Here is a 22,506-nt window from a genome sequence, read left to right as displayed (position 1 = left end):
GGTTCGTAGCCCGTGCTCAATCCACTGAGCTATGCCAGCCAGGGCTACGTCTCTATTTCTACATACATATTTTTCTATTGGTTAAATCTGGAACAATTTGAGGATCAAAATAAATGATATTAATAAATTATAAGCCATAGGATAAAACAAGATGCCAACTGTACCTTTAAACATTTAAATGAAATTTTCTCTATTTTGACAAAGGGAGAACTTATTGGATTTTTTACATTAAATCACAATTTAGGAAAGGAATTAAAGAGATTGTGTGCTGTGTTACAACTTAATTTAGCAACCAACTCATTCCTAGTGTTCTAGAAATTATCATTTAATTGAACACATATGACCCCAGACAAATACACCCACCTCCACGAGAAAAGGGAGAAAAACGGAACCGAATCTCGCACCTCTCTGAAGGTGTTTTCTGGTGTTCAGCACCACGTGTGCACTTCAGCAAGAAGTTCACTCACAGAAAACATCTCTCAGGAGCACATTATGGCTGGAGAAATGTGGGGCTCATGCTGTTGATTGGAACTTTTTCAATTTCCTCACTGTTTTACAGAATTAAATTGATATCTTTTGGAGCTAAGTAGCCTGTGAGAACCACCACATCTTGCTAGATGCCAAGTTACAGTGCCACCAGCCTTTGGTCATTTCTGGCAAGTGCCAGAAGCTGATTTTTGAATGTTGTGAAAATAACCGAATGTCTCCTCTGCGGATGAAGATGTTCTCCAAGTCCCCCTCCCCATAACCACTGACCCCTCTGTAACAGGAACACGCCTTAGGGGCAGGAGGAACATTGTCTAAGATTCAACTCTGAAAAACCATCCCACAGATTCAAGTTCAGTCAAACACCCAGATTTTTTCAGAAGCAGATGCAGCAAATTGGCTAATGAATTACAAATTGCTTCTAGAGGAAAAATGGTGGCTGTTCTTAAGAGGCCCAGTTGGGTCTGTAATGTGCATGATAATTAGCAAGGCCTGCCCCACAGTCACCGAGGAAGCTATGATGTCTGGAGCAACCTCTCCTCTTAAACATGTTTGTATGTGTACTTTAAAATAATATGTCCTTGAGTGATTCCTATTAATTTTTTAATCTGGAACATATATAAAAATGTCAAAAGAAAAGAAACTTCATCAGAATTCCATCACTATTAACATATATACATAAAAATACAAGATCCATCTGGACAAAGTCCAGCCATTGTTAATATAATGAGAATGGTTTGTGTGAATGTTGTCAAAATAACCGAATGTCTCCTTTGCTGATTAAGATGTTCTCCAAGTCCCCCTTCCCCATAACCACTGACCCCTAACCTGGCCCCATCGATGTAACCTGGCAGCCAAGGAGAATGGACTGGAATGAGCATGTGTGAACAATGATGACTTCACTGTACTAGTCAGTGGGGGCAGTAGACGCCATTGAGTGAGCATGTGCACTGTGTGGCCATCACATTCAAAATGACTGAGTGAGTAGAGCAACCAATCTGCATCTAATTTTGTGTTAAGCTTGAACATTCCTCCATGGAAACTATTTGAATGATTCAGAAGGCTGCAGTTATGGGCAACTGGTAATTGCCAACTTCATCACGACAACTGTGTGAGGTCCCAAGGTGCCTACTTTGAAGGGGACTGAGGTGTCATTGTCTTATGTACAATGTTTCTTGTATCTTATTCAATAAATGTCTCCATTTTTCATATTACATGGCTAGATTTCTGGAAAGACCTTGTACATACACATATTTAGTCATTCTTTTCTACATAGATCTATCTTTTAGATAGTTGAGATTATACTATAGATTTACGGCATACATAGAATATATACATGTCCCATGCTATTAAAATTTCTTCAGAAACATAATTTTATGGTTGCAAAACATTATACTATAAAGCCTCATCATATTTATTTACCCATGCCCCTCTCATTGGGCATCTAGGTTGCTTTCATTTTTTGTTGTAATAATACTGCAATGACTGTCTTTGCACAGACATGTCTGCCCCATGTCTATTGCTCCTTTAGGTTAGCCATTCAGAAGGGGAATTACTGAGTCAGAGCGTGAACTTTAGAAACCATCGTCTTTCTCTGCTCTTGCCCTTTTCTTCGCATTCCCAACCATCCCAAGCAGTACATTTTCTCCACAGTGAGCTGAGATGCCCTCACACTTTTTCATCCTCCTCTCTATTAAAACCTGCTTTCTCTCAAGAAAAGATGTTATAGATCCATTAAAGCCAAGATGATTGATAAAGCTCATGCATTCTCTCAGGAGATTTGTGTTTCAATAAGGGATATAACCTCATATTGGAGGAATTAATTTTTAACAGCAGAAGTTTAGGCAGCGTGTCGAAGGAGGAAGTCAGGTGGTATCTTCACAGGACTGTAAAGATCACAGGGCACAGATTCTCATTTAGTTATCAGCTACTCCTGTCCAATTAAACAGTCCGGGTTATCTCCTCATCTTAGAGCTGGTGAAAGATTCACTATGCGCGCACACACACACAAGTGCCACTTCACTTCAATCCAGCTGTCCTCTGTTCAGGAGACTTTCGTTAAATATCCCTTATGTTCCAAATGTATGTGGACAAGGAAGCCAGGTACAGCCTTAGCCCACCACTTTGGGATGACAGACACTCCATTCGTATGGATTGGAGCAAGCACACGAACAGAGGCTGGGAGGGATGGCCATGTTTTCCTAGGGTAGTCCTGCCTATACTCTTAGCGATTCACTGCTCTTTGATCTGTAAATTCCCCCCCAAATTTCCCCTGCAGTGTATGTTCTTAACCATCAGGTGGCTGGCAGGATTACAGAAACCAAGCTGAGAAACCAGTACAAAGGTCCTTCTTTTCTATTGAAAGATAAAGAGCCACACATTAAAAGCAAACATGAATCCAATAGCTACCCTAGCTTACGCCACCATCGTCTCTTGCTTGAACCATGCAACAGCCTCCATATGTCTCCCTCTGCTTCCACTGTGGCCACACTTTAATCCATTTCCACCACAGTGGCCACTACTACTCTGCTGCTGTGAATAGAATAAACTCTGGATCCCCCACCCCACATATGGAATAAAATCCCATCACGACTTGCCACACCCTGCATGATCCAGTTCCTGTTGATCTTTCCAACCTCATCTCTTTCCACTTTCTCTCCCGCTCACTGTGCACAAGCCACATGAACCTTTTTCCTTTAAACACACCGAGCTCTCTCCCTCCTTGGGGCCTTCTCATTGGTTGAGAAGGCTCTTGCCTCACAGACTGTCATTTGCATCCTTCCAAGTTCAACTTCATGTCCTGCTCAGAAGTTCCTGAGCATCTCTCTATATTGGGTTTCTACTGCCACTTGGGTCAACCCCATCACGGTGCCTGCTTGTTTCTTTGGATGCACTTCCCCAAAGGCACATTAATACTTGGTTTGTTATCATTTGCTCCGTGAGGGCAGGGGCCAGGCCTGTTGAGCCACTGTTAGCTCGGAGCTGGGCACACACGAGAATGAAACAGACAGCATTTTGGCAATCAGTCACTCTCACAGTGGGTGGCAGCAGGCCTGTGCCAAATCCTGGGCTCATTTGAACATTAAAATTTAGTCAGAGAAAGACAATAACAATATGATTTCACTTATATATGGAGTCTAAAAAGCAAAGCAAACAAACAAAAAACCCCACAACAACCCAACAAACAAAACAAAAAAACTCACAGATGAAGGAAAGAAAACGATGGCTGCCAGGCGGGAGGAGAATGGGGGGACTGGGTGAAAGGGCGGAGGGACTGAGACGTGCACAGTGGCAGTTACAGAATAGTCCTGGGGGCGTACAGCACAGCAGACAGTCAATGACACTGTAACAACTGTGCAGTGCCAGGTGGGTACGAGATACATCGGGGGGCTCACTTCCTCAGGTGCGCTGTACATCTGAAACTAACATAATATTGAATGCCAACTGTCATTGAAAAATAAAAATTGTAGTGAGTTTGATGAATTTCTCACTCTCCTTTGAATTTTGGACCTGTGGAGAAAAGTCTAAAGAAGGCAGTGAAAGCAGTGAACGGGGAACTCTTGCACGGAGCAATTCCTATCTCACCCCTGTGGTGGAGAGGTTTCCAATCTGGCCTCACATTCCTTGGAAGTGGAGCTCTTGGCCTGGTTTCTGGTCACAGATCAGCTTTGGAGGTGAGGTCCTGCAAACATCTGTGCCTGACTGTTCTTAACGTCCTAAAGCAGACGATGTTCACCTCGAATGCAACGAGGTGTCCCCTTTCACCTAGTAGATATGTAGTTCTCTTACCTGGAGATTCTCAAATTTCACTATGTGTAGGGATTATCTGGTTAAAAATGCAGATTCTTACTCAGCAAGTTGGGGTAGGGCTGATATTCTGCATTAAACAAGCTCTCAACAGCTGCTGATGCTGCTGGTGCATGGGCAGTTTGTAGAGCAAACTCTAACCAATATGAGTGATATCAGGACTTAGTTCAACGACAGACTTCTTTAGTGAGCCTGCCATGAGGAGAGTACCAGAAAGGACTGGTCACCGTAGAGAATACTCATTTATTCAATTAGTGTGGATGCTGCTCTAACCTGGAAGGAATTGCTACATGCACTTATTTTGCTAACTCAGAACTTTGCAACTTCAACACTATTGACACTTTGGACTGGATGGCTCTGTGTCAGGGGGAGCTGTCCTATGCATTGTAGGATGTTTACCAGCATCCCTGGCCTCCAGCCGCCACTACTATATCCCCTCCCCCAGAGCTGTGACACTACATATGTCCCCAGATGTTTCCAAATATCGTCTGGAGAGCAAAGTCCCCACTGTGCTAACTTGGAGCCATGGCACTTAGAGTCATGATACTTGTTGCATTCTTACAGACATCTGAGTCCATAGATGAACTGACTACACGTATATCACAACTTTAAGCAAAGTTACATTCATGAAAAAACAAAGATCTCTAAGGAGGAGCATCTATGTATTAAGACTCAGGCATTTTATCTTCGCTGCATGGATGCAAGGACATGACGCCTTTTGTTTGCTGAGCTTCACGTTTAAAATAGTGGGACGTCCACACATGCATGGGGTGAGATGGGGTGGTGGGGGGGCAATTATCATTTACATCAACACCACAGATACTGACACATATTTCATATTATACATGATATACTTAAACCAATAGCAAATCCCCCCTTTACTCCTGTTTTCATCCATGAAATATGTGAGGGACTCAAGTATGTAAAGTGTAGGACTAAATATGTTCGTCATGAATTGGAGGACGACATAACTCAAAAAATAATCACACTTTTCACTGAAGTCTTCCGGGTCAGATACGACAATATTGTGAATCATATCTATATATACTGGATATCAATTAAAATGTTAAATTTGAATTAACACTTTTTTTAATGTTCTAAAACCTTTGTTTGGGCCATTTAAAAACCAACCTGTAAATGTCAAGCACTTCTATTGCTTCCAACTTTGTACTGATATAATAAGAGAATGCTGACTCTTAGAAAACACAAAAGTCTCCCAATCATAAAGAATTCAGTGGTGTGGAAAAAAAAGTTTTTCAATCCAGAAAGATGACTGTGAGAATTCTTTTGTTGGGATCTAACATTCTAATAGACACAATGGACCAAATCTTCAAAAGGATTTTCAAAAGAGAACACAGCAGTAGAAACGTAGTTTCACACTTTATACCGAGCTAGAGCTACACAGCGTCTTACGTGTTTGCCTCTAGTGCGCAGAGGCAAGCGCCCAACACCGTGTCGTGGGTGCATATCACAAGCATCACTGCATCCCGTAAAAAATCCAAACTGTGAGTTAAAGGTTGACAAGATGCTATTTTGAAAACATAAATCCAGCAGTTATGTAACCATATTTCTACACCAATATTCTTACTAGGGAAAAAAAAAACAAAAAACAAAAACAAAGCTTATTTAGTATCTCTATCACCTAGGACAGTTTCAGCTATAAGTAACCAAAACCTACATAAAATGGCCTAAGCAAAGGGTTTTTGTGTTGTTCCCTTTCATGCATCCTGGGGCTCCCCTCTTTCCCAAGGAAGGATATCCTCACATGTTTGGGCCAGAATTGATGGACCAAAGGAGAGGGGCACAGACTGGTGGCTAAGAGCCTGGACTTTGGAGCGAGGCTGCCTGAATTTAAATCCAGCACTGGCATTTGCTGGTCAAGTATTTTGAGCAAGTTACTTAACCTATCTCTGCCTCCATTTCCCCATCTGTGAAATGGGTTTGGTTGAGAGAAGTAAATGTTGGCATTTGTAAAATGTATGGCTCCATGCCTGGCACATACAGGGTCCAGCACAAATAATGACCCTTCTTATTACAGAATCATAAGCATGTAATTCTGTAACATAACAATATCATACCATATGGCACTTTAGGTGCAATGTTCAAATTAAAGCTATAAATTATTACACCCATATTATTACCCTACCAAACACACTCAAGCAGGCCTTATTTCTGCCGGACGCTGTAGTACCTGTAATATGTTTGATAAACAAAATGCTCAAAAATGTTTGTTGAGTATGCAACCAATATGCACAGCATCTTGGAGTGAACCCAGGTTAACTTTCTGCTCAAATCGCTGGAATGGATATTTCAGTTGAAGAAATCTCCTTCTGAAGCAGGTCTCTTCAACTATTGCCAACAGTCACTTATCCAGGACACTCCAGGCGTGGTGTACAGTTCAAGCCGCCCCTGGGTTTCAGTGCAAAAAGGCAAAACGAGGAAGGAAAGGAGGCTCTGCCACTTCCCCGAGGGAACAGAGCAGTGTGACCCCACCCACAGAGAAGACTCATCCCAGGAGGTGGGTTTGTCCCCAGTCTAAGGATGTCTGTCCTCCATATGGATGAAGACAAGGCTGCAGAGGCAGAAGCCAGAGAGAGGCAAGGCAGAGAGACTGAGAGGATGCGTCCTTCCCTCCACTCCCCTCCACTTCCCAACCCGAAGTCTTTCATTCACTTGTTCAGTTAAAGAAAGAGAACTGTAAGTTGGCTAAAAACAAAGTATATGTTTAAGGGAGATTCTGAGCAACTCTGAAACCAAGAGTTGGAGACACACAGACTGAGAGAGGTTTCAGTTACAAAGTTAGGTAAATGAAAACAATTTACACAGCTCTCTGGGAAGCTGCATCTGTGGATACAGAGGTCTAGCGATGATATCCGTAAAATGGTAACTAGTATAAAATAACGTGCCCCTTGAGAAATGCGTTGTGAATGAATGAGTGAATGAGTGAGTGAAACTAGCTGCCATAAAACCTTGATTTGGGATGAGGGCTCAGCTGGGGTACCTCTATCTTCAGACATTCTCAGCAGCCTCCCAAGGGTTCTGCTTCCTGCTCCTGCACTTTGAGGCCCATCCATCCCTGTGTCGCACCCTGAGCGCTCTCCTGGCAGGTGGGCTGACTCCCAAAGGCTGGATAGATATAAGTGCAGACATAGACAGTTTCCGAGCTACAAAGCTAGAGAGTGTCTCATATTTCCAGTGCCTGAAAGCTGCTCAGGAAGAATGGGAACGGTTGCCTTCATGGTGTGCTGCCAGGCCTGACACGGTGTTCTCTGTCTGCTGCACAGCCCCCAGCAGGCAGAGGTGTACGAATGTGTACAGAGCGGACATACAGCTTTCCATTACAGCTCCAGTCACAGACAGGAGCTCAGCTTCATCTCACTTGCACCCCAGGTACCTCGTCCCATTCAAGGGTCTCTTATGTCAGTGGATGTGAGTGTGAAGGGGTAAAGGGGCTGAATCCTTCCCGCTCTTGGTACTCTTCTCAGAGTCACCCATGGGAGGAAGCCAAGCCATACAGAACCCTCTTCCCTACCTACCTCGGTCATTCTGGACTCGCCCCATTTTTCCTGAGGGACCGCATTTCAGTGTGCCCAGGACTTCTTAGAGCTAAAGGTCATGCATGGGTCGCCAGAAGCTGAAAAGGTGGCCTTGATGCAAGCTAAGGATTTACATGTGTCATTACATGTATATGAATATAATGATTCTTTTTTAAAAAAATGTATTGCATTTATTGGGGTGACAGTGAATAGAATTACATAGGAGTCAGTTGTACAACTTTATAATACACTATCTGTATGTTGTACTGTGTGTTCACCACCCCGAGTCAAGTCTCCTTCCATCACCACTAATTCCTCCTATACCCTCTTCTACCTCCCCCACCCCCCTCCACAGTTGTCTGTGTCTGTGAGGGTTTTTTTGTGTTTTATTTGCTTAATCTCTTCCCCTATTTCGCCCAGCTCCCAAACCCCCTCCCCACTGACTGCTGTCCGTCTGTTCTCTGTATCTACGGGTCTGTTCCATTTTGTTCACCACTTTATTTTGTTCATTAGATCCCACAATTAAGTGCAATCATATGGTATTTGTCTTTCTATGACTGGCTTATTTTACTTAGCACAACACTCTCTAGGTCCATCCATGCTGTTGCAAAAGGTAAGATTTCCTTCTTTTTACAGCCAAGTAATTGAGTATCACAATTCTGTTGAAGGTTCTTTTGTAGTTTTTCTTCTCTTAATGATATTGTAGACAATGCATTTTTATTGAGGTCTGCATGCAGTGAAGTACCCAGATCTTCAGTGTACAATCGAGTTAGTTTAGAAAAAGGAAATAGCCTTGTAACCACCCCCCACAACAAGATAAGGAACATCTCTCTCACCCCTGAAAGTTCCCCATGCCCCCTCCCAGCCAACCCCCACCCCTCTCGGTGGAAAAGCAGGGAAATGGAAGATAATTCTCAGGCCGGCAAGTGCTACTTTATACAAGGTAGTCAGAGTCCTCCCCACTAAGATGAAATATAAGGAGAGACTTGAAGGTAGAGAGGGAAAAAGTAATGTGTGCATCCGAAGGGGAGGGCATTCCAGGCTTCTAAAGGCAGGGACATGCCTGATGAGCTCCAGAAACAAGGGGGCTAGTATAACTGGAGTGGGTGAGCAGGGCGCCTCTCACAGCGATGGAAGAGGGGGCCTCTGCCATCAGTGATGACGGCTGCTGAACATGCTTTGCTTTTTATTTTGAGTGAGATGAGGGGTCATTGGGGGATCAGTGACAAGCCATTGCAACAATCCACTGAGGGAGCAGTGGCTCTGGCAGTAAGAGCAGGGTGCGAGGTAAGGATCCTATTCTAAACAGACCTTGAAAGGTCAAACCAGTGGGTTTTACTTATGGATTTCAGATGTAATGTGAGTGAAAGGATATAAGTCAAGGTTGAGTCAGGAGGAGTTGTCTTGGACTGGGGCTGGGGCTGGACACGCTTAGCTCAGGATGGCTACTAGCAGTCTGCATGACCCCCCCCCCCCCCACCCCGGGCAGGCTGGATGCGTGAGCCCAGACTTCTGAGCGGTAGCACTGAAGGACGAGAGACACATTTGGGGGTTGACAGTCTGCAGATACTGTTCAAGTCCACGAGACTGTGTGAGGCGTCCGTGGAGGTGGGGCTGTGTCTGTTTTGTTCACTACCATATGCCCAGTGCTTAGAACCCTCAGACGCGTGATGTGTAAACGATCCAAGCAACAATCCACCCACCTTCTTCTCTGCAACTTGCTTCATGAAGCTATTGTCCACTCTCCTTCCAACCACATCTACAAATAGCCCTGAAAAATGTCACTAAGTTACAGAAACCAAGACACCAAGGTGACCTTATCTATTTTCTATACACTCAGGTGATCCTCTCACATCTCAGTTTGATCTCATTAGAAGCCAGGCCCTTGCTTCTCCGCATTCATAATTCATGGGAAGACAGAGGATGCCGTTTAGCACAAAGCCAGAGGGCAGAGCTGATGGCACCTTCGTGGGGGCTGCCCCCAAATCAGGGAGCTGACACCTGAAGTCCCATCTCACCGCCGATGGCGGCCCTCTGCCAAGGAAAAAGGCCTTCAAGCATGTGTGACGATGGGAACAGAGAGCCACATCTGTAAAACTCAAACTGTAAACAAGCCCCCTGCTCCAATAACATTAAACGCCTCTGTCACTGAATTAGGAAGCACTGAAATGTGACTGTCAATGTGTCCACATTTCACTGCTAATGCCTTGTTTACTCTGTGTTATTAAAACCTCCTAACTGCAGCTGTCTCTTATTAATGCCCAAGTCTGCAGCAAGTCTGTATCTGTGGGGCTGCATTAGGGTTTCAAAGACATCCATAGGTATCCAATACAGAACACGTAAGACAGTTCAGGCTGCAGTTTGTAAGTGTGAAGGGCGAAGAGAAGAAAAGAGAGCAGGCCTGACGAGCAGCATCATGCCGCCTACCCATGAACAGGGGCAATGGATTGCTGGAAGCTGGTGAGCCTTGTCCCCTTCTTGCTACTGTTCGTTTCTAGAGGTCCAGCAGTGTGGAGGGGAGCCTGCCTCTAGGCCACCCCCGCCTCCCAGCAGCTCGCTTGCTCTCGATTAACTGTTTATTGCTTTACACGCTGTACGTCCAAACGTCCGACAGTCTAGGGAAGGCAGTCCTGCAATGTAAGGAAGGTTTACTGCAACGAACAGAGAAAGATTTTCATGTTCCAAAAGGTAACCTCATGAATGTGTGCTTCTTTATTGCAGATCACTATTTTTTGACTCCAGTTTAGCTTTATTCCTGTTTTAAACATAATTTGGCCCTGGCCGGTTAGCTCAGTGGATTGAGCATGGGCTGTGAACCAAAAGGTCACCAGTTCGATTCCCAGTCAGGACACATGTCTGGGTTGCAGGCCAGGTCCCCAGTAGGGGGCGCATGAGAGACAACCACACATTGATGTTTCTCTCCTTCTCTTCCCCTCTCTCTAAAAATGAATAAATAAAATCTTTTAGAAAATAAACAAACATAATTTGAAACCATCAGATTGTGTTCCATTTTCACACATTTTGGAACTGTCCCTTTACTAACTTCTTCATTGAGTTCTATATTTACCCCGAATGTCTACTAGTTGATGCAGTATTTTTCAGGTTGAATCCCAACTTTATCAATGGACTGGCTGACCTAGGCTGAGAGAGTTACCCTCTCCCCTTCAGTTTCCCCATTTGTACATGGGATAGAAAATGTTAAGCTCACAAAGTGCTTGTCGGTAGAGAATGAGGTGATGTGTAAAGAGTTCAGTGCTGCATGGAACAGCTTCAGGGTATCTCTGCTTTATTAACGACGACTATTGTTTTCTCTGGTGTAACATGACCCCATGTGCTTCCAGATTAGCAAGTTATAGAGAAAAGACGGCACCTCCAACCATGGCCCGATATGTCACACTCCTTTGCTCCTAAGCTGGACACCACAAAACAGTGCTTACTTCCTTTTCCCAAATAATATATTCAGAAAATTAAATTAAATGTATCTGTGTAAACGAATCACAAAAGAGTGGGATGGGACTTTTGTTTGCAAGGCTGTTTGGGAGGATTTGCATATTTTTTGTGGGCAATTTTGTCCCCTGAATGGTCAGGGCACCTCAGTTATGATGACCGCTGGCAAGGCAGGAATTGGTGTGTGTGTGTGGTGGGGAGGGTTGGCACTGGAGAGAAAAGCCTCAAAAGTACCATCCCAACTAGTTTTTTTAAATAATATATTTTATTGATTATGCTATTACAGGTGTCCCATTCCCCCCCCTTCATTCCCCTCCACCCTGCACACCCTCTCCCACCCACATTCCCCCCCTTCAGTTCATGTCCATGTGTCATAAGTTCTTTAGCTTCTACATTTCCCATACTATTCTTGTGTTCCCCCTGTCTATTTTCTACCTACCATCTATGCTACCTATTCTCTGTACCTTTTCCCCCTCTCTCCTCCTCCCACTCCCCTGTTGATAACCCTCCATGTGATCTCCATTTCTGTGGTTCTGTTCCTGTTCTAGTTGTTTGCTTAGTTACTTTTTGTTTTTGTTTTAGGTGTGGTTGTTAATAGTTGTGAGTTTGCTGTCATTTTACTATACATGTTTTTTATCTTCTTTTTCTTAGATAGGTTCCTTTAACATTTCATAAAATAAGGGCTTGGTGATGATGAACTCCTTTAACTTGACCTTATCTGTTTTATCAGTGATGTAAAAATTAGCATAAGCCTTGCCACCACTCTCATCATTCCGCACCCTGTCCCCCACGCTCCAGGAGCAGCACTGCAGAGCACAGGAGGTCTTGCAGTGTCTGTCACTGTCCCCTCAGCCTGCAGAGCTCTGTTCATCCACAGGGAGGGAGCAAAGGCGGGCGACCTCCCGCCCTCCACACTGAGAAGGCGGCATGGACACTTTTACGCTCCAGCTCAGTCTTGTTTTGTCTTTATCAAGCCTATCATTTTCCCTCTTTCCCTTCCATGCTTTGGTAATGGGGGGAAAATGTAGGTGTTATCCTAAACCAAACAGTGGTTTCAATTTAAAAGATTTTAGGGACTATGACCTCTACAGAGCCCGCTGGGATATGCCCTGGGCAAGGTTTCGCTGGTCCCTGTCTGACCAGCAGTGAGCTGTGCTTTCCCCTGGACAAGAGAGGGCAGAGAGGGCAGGGGAAACAACCCTGACAAAACAAGGGACGGGGTGGAAACCATCGCTTCACAGTCATCCCTTTGAGGAACACACGCTGGGTCTACAGAAGGTTCCCCAAACGGCTGGCATTAATAACACTCTAGCCAGGCTGGCTGCTTCTTAGACCTGATGCCCTCCAAGGTCAATTCGAGACAAAAAGTGTCCCCTCCCATGTAGGAAGGTAAATTAATTAGGTCATACCATGTGAGTAGCAGGTAAATCAGCCCTACTGTTTGGACTCAGAAGTTCTGGCACCTTCTATAAAAACACAGTAGGAGGAGAGAAATGTGCATTGACTAACAGATGTGCGAGGCAGGCTCTTTTCCATTTGCATTTTCATTTTCATAATTCAGCACTTTTCCTAGAAGTGGTATAAACTTTTGCCTCTACGTATCTCAGTAATTTTGATCAGTAATTTTAAGGTTTCACCCAAGGACCCATAACGCGATGCCCTCAGGCTATTCCCTCGCATGCAGTGTGCTTACCTAACAGTTGTTGCGCGGGAGAAGGCTGCACGCAGGAGAGGCTAAAAACAAAATTAGACACCCCAGCTCTTGGAGAAGTTTCTTTACCTCACTCAGCCTCAGTTTCCTCTTGTGCAAAGTGAGGGTATCCTAACAGCCCCATCTTTAAACAGACCTGGAATTTCAAGTTAGTGCCCAGTACCGTAATCAGTTACTGACAAATATCATTCACTGCTGGTTCTTTTTGCAGCACCAAATGAAATAGATGACTTACGCTTAGGGGGTGCATTTTATGTAAAACGTGCATCTTTAAATCCCGTAAGTGTAGGGCAGTAATTCAACAGGAAGTGCACACTCTGAGAGACAGCAGACATTGAGATGCAGTGGGGGGCTCTGATTTATAGCTCTCAGCTCACTCACTCCAGGCATTCACTTCTTAACGGAAACATCAGGGAAAATTGCCTGAAACCCTAAACTCATGGTCTCCCCCTTCCTCCCACCCTCTTCTTCCTCACTTTCAGCCTTGTCCTTATTTGAATTCCAGCAGCGAGTTAAATTCTCCTTTGATGCTGCTCAACTAGAATACACACCTCAAGAGGTTGTTGCAAGAATTAAAGGAGATAACGCATCAGTGGCAGCCATGGAGGTGTTCCACTTACATGTCTCTTCAGGAGTGAGCCTGGTGCAAGCTGTGTAGCGAGCTGACCGCCCAAGGCTGCTGTGTCTTCAGGATCCAGTGCAGTGTTCACGCCCAGGCCACCTCTTTCCAGGCAGCTCCGGGCCAGTGTGAACATAGTGGACATACAAGAGTCAGGCCATTTGTGCCCAGTGAGGACTCCTCTACTTTCTAACTCCCTGGCTAAGACTTTTTTTCAGAGCTGCGCCCCTACCAGAGGTTCTCACCCAATCCTTCCTTCCCTTCCATCGTACCCTCAAAGATGTAGACAGCATTGTGGTGGGGGGTCGCCCAGCCTATTTCACAGCATTTGTCTTTTACTCCTAATTCTGTCTTGTTGTGTGCTTCCTAGGGGGCCTGAACTGACACAGCATATGAAGTACTGGGCATAGAACGAAGGTTCTGCAAATGTTAGCCTTTACTGTTATAATATTACAATTTAATTAAACTAATGACTCCCCTACCAGAAGATACCTTAGAAGTACCCACTCTCATAATGATCTGATACAAGAGTCCTCAGTAGAATCATTAGCCGTGCCTGGACTATCCATTTCTCTGGCCCCTGGCACCCTTCCTAGCAGATCATTCCTGCTTTTTCTAATGCTTCATCGTGCAGACAGAGCTCCAAAAACACTGCAGGATTTAGGCAAGACATTGAAAACTTCAGAACTAGCTGGGAAAATGGGCCTTGCACCTTCTTCATCTTATCAAGAACAAACACCCTGGTCCTAAGAGTCCTAAAACAAGGAACAATAGAAGCTATGCTCATTAAAAAGAGCCCTTGCTGGGGAGTTTTGTGGCAAGTCACCGGGGTCCAGGCAGCATGTCTGTTACGGTGCACATGGGACACAATTAGAGCCGGAGTGGGGAAATGATGGGAAGGCAGTAAGGGGGAGACAGAGGGTCTACGAAAACACCCATCAGCCTGCAGCCCCAAAACATGTCTGTTAGAGCACACGAAACACTTTTCAAAGCGAGGTTCCATCGACACTGCTGAGAATCCTGCTATGATGACAGTCACAAACCCCCTGCTCCTGAGATCTGAGTGGCTGGGTCCAACTCAGTAATCATGGACTTTATAGAAAAACTACCAACAATAACATAACAGCTGTGGTAAAAGTGTTGTTGACGTCCTGCTTATTGCAGCAAAGAAGCAACTGACAGTCGACAGCAATCAGGTACTCAATAAAACTGCTTTGGAGACACTGCTGCTAGAAAGGTCATCCTAGGTGGCACACCAAACTCAGCTATCAGTCCCAGTGAAGCCTGTGGCTGTTCTTCTTCTTGGAAGTTCTTTGTCTGTCAAAATAAAAACTCTGAGACTTTGCTCCCATCCAGAGGAAGAGAAACCCACTTTGATCTGAATACTCATAAAAGCCGTGAGTATGATGATCACCTAAGTAGACCCTGGTGCATGTAGGGGTCAAAGGCAAGGTGGAGGAGAGGAGAGGAGAACCTCGGAGATGGCTACAGGTTTCACTCAATTCACAAAGCAACAGTGACTGGGTCTCAGCACAGTCTGTAACTGTAATTTGTGTGTTGCTAATAAAATAGCCTAAGGAAAGAAAGGGTCAAAGTCATCACAACCCCACAGCAACCCACTCAGAGGAGGGAAGTTATATTTAGTTACTAGGGAAAATAACTGGGGTTGTAACAACCTGTCTCTGATACAAATTATTCAGCTGTGATTTCTATTCTAGGGAGATGCACCTTCTGTACTAGAAAAGCACTGGCTTACGAACGTGCCAGACCGGGGCCCGAGCGTGGTTCTGATCCTTCCCTTCCTGTGTAGCCATGGGCAAGTCACCGCAGTCTCAGAAATTCCATTTCCTCATTTGGAAAACAGGGATAAGAATAACTACCCAACAGGATTTTGTGAAACAAAATACCATCACGAATGTGAGAGATCTTAACATCTTGTCCCGGCAGATTTATTTAAAATCAATCACAGTCATATCACATATGACAGATGCACAGCCCAGACTTCCCTATATTTATCTCTGGTCCTAAGAAATAAGAAGTTGTTCTTTTTTTTACTACAGTTGTAAAAATCTCACTTTAACATTACAGAGTTTTGGCAGTATCATCAAAATACCACAAGATGCCTGGAGAACTTCATCATCATAACAGCATTATTATTAATTTCATTATTACATATGGGACACTATTCTAAATATATTATTACATTACTTCATTCAATCCTCAGAAGTACTCCGTGAAGTAGGAACCACTGTTCTCCCATTTCTCAGGTCGGAACACCGAGGAAGAGTGAAGGTTAGTAACTCGCATAAGTGACAAGCGCTCGATTCATATGGGCAGCTTGATTTCCAACCCTGTGTTCTAACAACTATGCCAAAGACGGGACTCCTGAAATGACCAGCAAAGGTCTATTTCTTGACCTGGGGAGTGTTTGCCATATATTATATTCATGTGGTTTTCTGAGCCAGTTTTATTTTATTACAAAACATTTTGAAGTAATAATATTAGTAGCTAAAATTTTACCACTTGATGCTTTGAGCAAAAATGGAGTATGCATTTTGCATGTCATCTGTTTGCAACCACAGGCACAGACTGCTGGCCCCGCAGCATTGCAGTAACATTTGTCTCGGTTGTTTGGGTCAGTGGCACAGAAACAAAGGGAAACTGCACTTTAATTTGTGGTAGGAGGTGGTGGTGTTTACCAGAGTCCACTGGGAAAAGTGCAGGAATGGTGTAAGGAAAGTGTTTTCATTTGGCAATCTGATTAGCCTCCACCGGACTCTGTATTTTTCTCACTTATTTGTTATTTTCCTCATATATTTGTCTCTTAATTTCTCTCTCTCATCCTTTCTTTTTCTCTTCCTTCTCCTCATTTGCTCATCCCTTTCTCTGCTTAGCCCCATATCCACGCCATGCTAGCTCCATTCTCCCTGCCTCTCTCTTTCTCATATAGGATCAGAAACATTCCTTATTTGTTTTGTTTATTCAACATTAGGATCTATTAGGCTTCATTAAGTGGCTGAATGGATTATGTGCAATCTTCTTCCCACTACAAAAACAATCCTTCTGAATTAAGTTTCCATGAACACAGGTGCTCCTTGACTGACTTTTATTTTACGAGTTTAATGGTTTCTAGTTAATAAAATGCGTCTGTACCTTACAGAAGTTTAGGGCTGAAAAGGTCAGTAGGGCATAGCCTAAGAAGAAAATAAAGTATCTGAGCATGAACTGCCCAAGGTCACCTGCTTTCTCCTCACATACCTCTTGCTCTTCCCCTCTCCCGCAGACACACAACAGAGAAGTCACATGCTGGACTGCCTCTTGGCCTATGGCCCACATGGCGCTCAGCCCCCTGTAGTTAAAGAGATCTGTGGAAGGGGCACATGCTCAGGGACCTCAGCGCTGCCTGTGAGGACAGGTCCTCGGAGGCTAAAACTGGCCAGAACGATCATCCCCTAAGCCCAGGATCTCTGCGCCTCATCCCCAGAACTAATTTGTACATTGAGACCTGACTCACAAATCTGATTACCAGGCAGAAAGTACATTTTTAAAAATCATCTTCTCCCTGCTAAAGGGACACTTGCACTGTTTATTCAAGGCTGTGTGTGGGGTGCTCCTCGATGTATAGTGCAGTGTGTTTCTCCTGGATCAATACTGGGGACTGCAGCCCTTCCCCCACCAATGTGGCGCAGGCCAGGGTCTCAGAACTCCACGGGGGCCCTGCCTGCCCCTGGACCTTGGAAACCAAGACACCACACGGAGCCTTTATAACAAATCCTAGTTCCCCCTCCCCCACTTCAGGTTATAAAACTTCCTTCATTCTCTCTGAGAAGCCACAGCCCACTCAGTACCCCAGACAGCCCCACCAGGCACCTGTTGGCTTGCTCTGTAATCAGGCTGGGATCCCTCATCCTCAACCCCTTCCTCCAGTCCCGAGAATGCTGTTTCTTCTTCCTCCTCCTCACCATCTTCAGAACAGGAGTCAAATGTGTCAGCATAATACTCCTCAGCTATACGTGGGTCTTCTGGGATCTCTGAAATAAAGAATAAACAACAATCACGGCCCACCTATCATTAACATTATGAGGCTAGGATCCTGTGTTTCCCCCTAGATCGATATTTTGTCTATATTGACAAAGCTTCCGTGGAGTGCAGAGCTGAATCTTAGCTTCTGAAAGTATCTGGTTTGGAAGTAATAAATACTCAGCAAAATGAAACCAGTAAGGGAAAGGACTCTCTTTGCAACGACACTTTTAAGATGGAAGGATAAAACCAAAAAACGAGAAGAAATGGTCCCCTTTCACATCTTCAGGCATGGATCCTCACTGTTTTACAAACGAGGGCAGTTAGGAGCAAAAGCAGCATAAGATGCCTTGGCTGTGGGACCCTATTACACACACACACACACACACACACACACACAGTTTTTGCAGAGGCAGTTGTAGTAGGACAATGTCAGCACTCTTCCTGGGAATTTTTTTTTTTAAAGAAAATGTTATTGGTGAAACCAGGCAAGCTGGATAGGATATACAGCAATGGCATTTTGGCAAGCTGAAGAAAATGTTATGATTTTTTCCTAACAAGCTATGAAGGCTTTTGAGATGAAGTTTACTGTAGGGCCCTACTTACTCACATGCATACAGGGCACTTATTTAAAACCGAAAAGAAAAGAAAGAAAGGAAGACAAGATCACCCGCTAAGCTGAAGCCAGGAAGTGGCTCCCTATGTTACTTGATGTAATATTATTACTAAGAATACAGTTGGTGCTCATCATGGTCTTTAACCAAGAAAGACCAAGAATGGATCACAAAAAAGCAGAGCAGTACCAACCCCACTTTGCTAATGGGGGACTAGAAATAGAGAACAATCTTCAGAGACAGGAGGAAATTACATAATGACACCAGAGCACATTAAAGCTGTGGGCATTTTAGGCTGTGCACCATGTTACACTGGCATAAATAAAGTTATTCTTGAAAGTTATAATACACTGCCCTGTTTTTCATCCTATTATTGCCAATTTTTGTCTAGTGGGTAAATATGAAATTTGGGATAAGAGAGTCAAGGTTTGAATGTAGTTCTACCACCTCTTACATGAGAGCCTGGACAAGGGCTTGAACTTCCTGGGTTCCAATTCCTGCAGTAAAACTGACACAAAGATCCTCCAGCAGTGCAGCTACCGAGGTTCAATAATATGATTCTTACAAAAACATCTGTATACAGAAATATTCACCACACACGTTCACTTAATTTCCACAGCTGTAAAAATGGACTTTTAATCAACTGATTCCAGAATCCGTTGAAAGTAAAATACTAGTGGCTGTGGAATTCCCTGACAGTAAAATACTTTAAAATCTTTTCTATCTACAGTTTCCCGTAAAACATAAGAGGCAGTACTGTGGAATCAAAACTAGTTGGCTAAAGAGACAAAAATCACATATAGTCAAAACTGCCTCTGCCAATTCCTTAGAAAGGGGCATGTTGTGAATCTCATAATTTCTCCCAGTAACTCAAACACAGACTGTTTTCCCTCCAGATCACTGATTTTCAGTTCAGCACCAGATGAAATAGATGGTTTGTATTTGGGGCAGTGTTTTATAACATTCTTTATTTGACTCACACTCACAAAGACAAGAAGATCACAGCAAGAGAAGCATATGAAAACTAAAATCCACCAGGAGGTCACTTCAGGTCTCCAGTTTTTACCTCAAGTAGGGACATGTGTTCATGGAACGGAATGGCAGACAAAACCGTATGACTTCCTACCTCTCTTCCTCCCCACCCTCCTCCCCTTGAGTTTCTGTGTCTCCTTCAGAGAGTCACCCATTCTCTCTCTGTGTTTGTGACAGTCACTCACGCATTTACTCATTCATACTTTCTCCCTCTTGCACTCCCTCTTTCTCTCTATTCATCCCCCTCCTCCCCCACTTCAGGCAAGAATATCTGCTTTCAAACTTGACTATGATACAGTAAGAAATGCCATTTACATTGTTGTACACAAAAATGTGTCTATATTTGTGTATTATATGTAAATATTTTTATAGTTGAAAAAAATTTTCATGTATCAAGATTTACCCATCCTATATCTGACACACCCTGGCATTTTGCATTCTATTCAATTTGTTCTTAAATGCCAATTGGAACTTGCTAAACTGATTTCTCACGCCACAATTTGAAAAACACTAATTTATAATGCTGTCTTTGGCATTAGAGAGAGAGAGAAAGAGCGAGAGAGACCTACCTTTAAATCAAGCCTCTACCATTGTCTCCAAAACATTAAACTTTCTGCGTTTCAGTTTTCTCATCTGTAAAATGGGGATGATAGTACCTATCTCATAGAATCATTGTGAACACGAAATAGTATAATGGATGCAAAGTGCTCTGCACATGGTAGGTTCCAACAAATGTTACTCACTAACATTTAACATAAAACCTTGCACTGTGCCTGTAACATTCAACACCAGGAAGCAACATAAATATTAAACAATCATAAGTATGTATCAAGTTTGAGTTTTATTAATATATTTTAAATAGAATCACTTCTTAAAATCCATACAGTACCCAACTCAAATAGGCAATAAGGAACCCCTTCTTTCTCTGGTCTCCCTCCTGCTGGCTCCAGAGGGACCCCTTGGCATTTCACTGCTCCGTCCCCCCACTGCCCTTCCTGTCCAGTGATTCCACTGAGGGTCCCGCCGGGCAGCCCAAAGGGAACCTCTACAGCAGGGATTCACAAACTCGTTCTGTCAAGCACTGGATAGGTTTGCAGGTTACACAGTCTCTGTCATAACTACTCAACTCTTTGTAGTTTGAAGGCAAACACAGACAGTACATAAACAAATGGGTGTGGCTGTGTTCCAATAAAAGCTGTCTTGACAAAGCAGGTGGTGGACCAGACCATACAACTGCATGGCACAGACAAACCTTTCTCCAGCTCAACAGAACGCCTCTCCCTCCACAGCACGGCTCCTGGTGCACAGCCGTAGTCCCTTTCCCCTCTTGCCAGGGATCCCCTCCCAGGACGGAGAGGGAGGAAACTGCCATTCTACCACCCGTGCCTGAGTCACGAACAGACTGGTACGAATCCATCTTCAGTTTTTCTTAAGCACCATTAACTTGGTGTAGCTCAGAAACTGGTTCATTTTCAAAGGGAAAAGTCAAGAGAAGCGTAAGTGTGCTCGAACTGTGTTCATCCAGCTGTATGTTTTTTGTATGTGGGCCCAATATGAAGCCTTTTTAGGTTCAGGCTCATTTCTCCTGTCACTGAGGGGAAAACGGCCTGTGATAAATAGCTTTAATTTCCCCGCACCCAGAAGTCAGCCTCGTAAGGGATGCACTGGAGCGGCATTCCCGATCTCTCCACTGCGCTGGGCGGGCAGTGACGGAGCGTGTTTACGAAGTAACCCAATAACGGCTGCCTCAGCTTGGACACGGCGATTGCAGATCTGTGCTGGAGAAAAAGAGAAGCAATTGCCCTGTTCTGGGAAAAGGGTGCTCTTTGTCACACCCTTCAATTAAGACCGAAATAAATCTCTTCCTATAAGACTTAAGTGAGCATGGGGATCACCTGTAGCGCTTGTTAAAACCCAGAGCTGCTGATGGAGTACGTCTGGAGTGAGGCCTGAAATGTGCGTTTCTAACGATTTCCCAAGGGATGCTGCCGCTGCTGGTCTGCGGGCCCCACTCTGAAAAACACTGTTCCAGTCCACGACTAGTTCAAATAAAAGTGCCATCGCCTACTGTGTAGAAGCACTATAATAATATCTGTACATCTTACAACTTTTGTATATTAGACAATAGAAAACAAATAAACTTTACTTTAGAAGAGTTTTAATTGTGCTATTAGCTGTCTCAACCACTCACATCTCTATGGAGTTATAAAGGACTATTTCCATTGTACTGATGAGGAAGAACAATGCTATAAGTAAGTAGCCCAAAGCTACAACACTTTATAGTTTATAAAAGCATATTCATACTCATTATTCCATTTGATCATTGTGACAATTATTCAAGTGAGACCAGGAAAACATTTTTATCTAATTTTTCAGATAATGAAAGAGGCTCAGAAAGACCCAACCAAAGGTCACGTAGCTGCATGCTTGGTGGACACTAGACTAGAATGCAAATTACCTGACTTCTATCTCTTTTTTCCCCTGAATTAGTGCTATTTTATGATTAGCTAGAAATTTTCATCTTTGCTAGTAAAACAATGCCATAGATAAAAGCTGTAATTATCTTCCCCTTAACTCTGAAAGATGTTGGACCAGGGACAGACTTCTGATTCATGAAATAGGAAAACTGAACTTTAGTCATCCTGGTGAGTTGAGTTGTTTGCAGGGAGCTGGGAATATTGAATGCCAGGGGACCTCACTGAGACTCGAGCCACCTGTCACCACTCTCTACCTCAGATGTGCTCAAACTGGAGTGTGAGGATCACCAGGCGCCCCAGACTCTGCTCCAGCTGCAAGATACCCTGGATCTCTTTTTTGATTTTATTTTTAAAGGTTTTATTTACTTATTTTTAGAGAGAGGGAGGGGAGGAGAAAGAGAGGGAGAGAAATATCAATTTGTGGTTGCCTCTTGTGCGCCCCCTACTGGAGACCTGGACCGCAACCCAAGCATGTGCCCGGACTGGGAATCGAACCAGCGACCCTTTAGTTTGCAGGCCTGCGCACAATCCACTGAGCCACAGCAGCCAGGTCTATGCTGGATCTCTTTACATATCTAATAATAGTGTCAGAATTGATTAACCCTTGCTGAGCTTGATGGCCAAATGACTTGGGAACCAATACTGCGACTTATTCGCAGTATTATGACCCTTTTCCCAGGAATTTAACAATATTCACAAGATACCTTTAAAAATGGTCTCACTCCATCCACCATATGGGGGAAAGAATCTCTTCATA

General features: G+C 43.9%; 1 protein-coding gene across 1 annotated transcript in view; it reads right to left on the bottom strand.

The window, feature by feature from the left end:
- The window catches only part of NEK11 (NIMA related kinase 11), a 212,562-nt gene that overhangs the window by 54,802 nt on the left and 135,254 nt on the right, over positions 1–22,506 (bottom strand). The window contains exon 13 of the mRNA XM_045856864.1: positions 17,477–17,637. Within this exon, the coding sequence (XP_045712820.1) occupies positions 17,477–17,637 (161 nt within the window). The remainder of the gene's footprint in view (positions 1–17,476; positions 17,638–22,506) is intronic.

Source organism: Phyllostomus hastatus, unplaced genomic scaffold (genome assembly GCF_019186645.2).
Source record: "Phyllostomus hastatus isolate PE091 unplaced genomic scaffold, TTU_PhHast_1.1 phas_scaffold_129, whole genome shotgun sequence".
In the NCBI taxonomy this organism is placed as follows: Eukaryota; Metazoa; Chordata; class Mammalia; order Chiroptera; family Phyllostomidae; genus Phyllostomus; species Phyllostomus hastatus.
Note: the sequence above shows the minus strand (reverse complement) of the source record. Positions and strands in the feature narration are given on the sequence as shown.